The following is a 2,294-nucleotide window of genomic DNA, read 5'->3' as shown; positions in this document are numbered from 1 at the left end:
AAAAAAAAAAAAAAAAAAAAAAAAAAAAAAAAAAAAAATAAATAAATTAAATAAAATCAATTAAGTTATTCATTATATGCATAAATATATTACAAGGAAATTATACCATTATACCAGCAGCAGCAGCAGCAGCAGCAGCAACAGCAGCACCAGCAGCACCAGCAGCAGCACTGAACAGCCCATCACATTCCCTCCCACCACCACCACCACCACAAGAAGAACAACAACAACAACAAGAACAACAACAACAGCAACAGCAACAAGCAGCACAATGACGAGCACGAGCACCAGCAACATCATAAGCTGCAACAGCAACAACAGCAGCAACAGCAGCAACAGGAGCAACAGGAGCAAGAGGAGGAGGAGGAGGATAATTGTACCTGTGCAAATGCATGAGGTATAATCCATGTAATTTGTTTATTGAATATTTCTGCTTGAAAGAAAAAACCTTTAATAGAAATAAAACATTTTTTTAATCCTTTTATATAACTAATTAATAATAAATATTCATCTAATATATTTATACATTTTATTATACGTGATGGGCATAAACCACGAGATACAGCACATGGTAAACCTGTACAAATAGCAGCAACAGCAGCAAATGCAGCAACAGCAGCAGCAACAGCAGCAGCAAATTAAGCAGCAGCAGCAAATGCAGCAGAAGAAGCAGCAGTAATACGATTACAAACAGTCTTGGAGGTATATTCTACAACAGCAGCAGCAGCAGCAACAACAACAACAACAACAACAACAACAGCAGCAGCAGCAGCAGCAGCAACGACAGCAGCAGCAGCAGGAGGAGGAAGAGGAGGAGAAGGAGGACTACGTACTGGCAATTAAGAAGAGAGTACATAAACAATCATCTAGATCATCAAGAGCAGAAGAAAGAGAAGGAAATTTTTGTGTTAATAAATGTTGTATAGGTAAGGAAGAAGAATTAAATCTTTGTATATTTTTTGCATCTTTATACTCTTTTCTTCCTATTTTTTTTTTTATTTTTTTTTTTATACTCTTTATTCCTCTTAATTTATTCAATAATAATTCATCTGTTAATATATGTTGTATATCCTTCTTATGGTAATAAACCTGATTACTACCATACCTCTTCTTCTTGGGGTCACGGGGGTATATACCTTTTAGTATACATACACGACGGAAGTCTGCTAAGGACAGCTGCAGCAGCAACAGCAGCAGCAGCAGCAGCAGCGGGAGGAGTTGGACGGGCAGCAGGGGTTAAATAATTGTTATACATATCATGCAGCAGCAGCAACAACAACAGAAGCAGCAGCAGCAGCAGCAGCAGCAGCAGCAGAGGTAAGGAGTGGAAGTCACCAAGAAGACCTTAGATAAAAGGTCTTTAAGGAAACAGCAACAGAAAAAGAATAAAAAGAACAATAATAAAATAATAATAATATAAATAATATAAATAATAATAATATTATTGTTATTATTAATTAATAAATAGAAAGAAAAAAAAATAAAAAGTTTACCTGTAGTTTCTTGAGGGCTCTTGCTCTTGTTGTATATTGTGCTGCCTCTCCCTTTTGAAATTTCTTGAGTTTTCTCGCCATTTTAAATAAAAAAGAAATAAAAAGAAATAAATAATTAAATTGTTTATATAATTATATAAAAAGAAACGGTAAAAGAAGAAGAAGGAGAGAAAAAAGAAGAAAAAGAAGAAAAAGTCTTAACAGTCACGGATGAGAGGAACCCCTCTGTGGGGGCAGCAGCAGCAGAAATGCTGCGCCTCTCCTCTTCTTCTATGAATATAAATAAATAAAAAACTCTTTTTCTATTTATTTTATTCTTTTTTTATTTTTAAATACAAAAAAATCCCTAAAATATGCAAAAAAACCATTAGAGCCCCAATTGCATGCATGCAGCAAAGGGGGGCCCCACGGGGCTGGATTTCGTAAGAAATTCAGGTATATACGAAGGCAATTAAAATACGATTTTTTCTTCTTTTTATTTATTTAAATATAAAAATATATTTATATTTATTTTATTTATTTAAAAAGGAATTGTTTTATGGGTTTATTTCAATGAATTTCTTTGCCGCTAAGAAAATATTCATCTTTTTGTTGTTTTGTTTCCTTCGTCTTCTGCATATTTTTGCAGTTTTTCTTTCCTTTCTTCCTGCTTATAAATATCTTTATACAATGGCCTTTTATTACGTGTTTTTTTAGCTCTTTCTAGCTTCTTTATATTGAATACCTACTGTTTACCCTTTACTATTCTCTATTTCCTGTATAAAGGAAATATAAGAGTGCATATATATATATATATATATT

The 2,294-nt window shown here is 33.4% G+C and overlaps 1 protein-coding gene across 1 annotated transcript in view; it reads right to left on the bottom strand.

Annotated features, from left to right (window-relative positions):
* Window positions 1-109, bottom strand: part of EMWEY_00038090 (pescadillo family protein, putative) — a gene marked incomplete at both ends in the record, with an annotated part of 3,384 nt that extends 3,275 nt beyond the window's left edge. Inside the window, one exon of the mRNA XM_013478675.1 lies at window positions 107-109. Within this exon, the coding sequence (XP_013334129.1) occupies window positions 107-109 (3 nt within the window). The remainder of the gene's footprint in view (window positions 1-106) is intronic.
* Between the last annotated feature and the right edge of the window lie 2,185 nt (window positions 110-2,294).

This window comes from Eimeria maxima, genomic scaffold (genome assembly GCF_000499605.1).
Source record: "Eimeria maxima Weybridge genomic scaffold, Emw_scaff584, whole genome shotgun sequence".
NCBI lineage: Eukaryota > Apicomplexa > Conoidasida > Eucoccidiorida > Eimeriidae > Eimeria > Eimeria maxima.
Note: the sequence above shows the minus strand (reverse complement) of the source record. Positions and strands in the feature narration are given on the sequence as shown.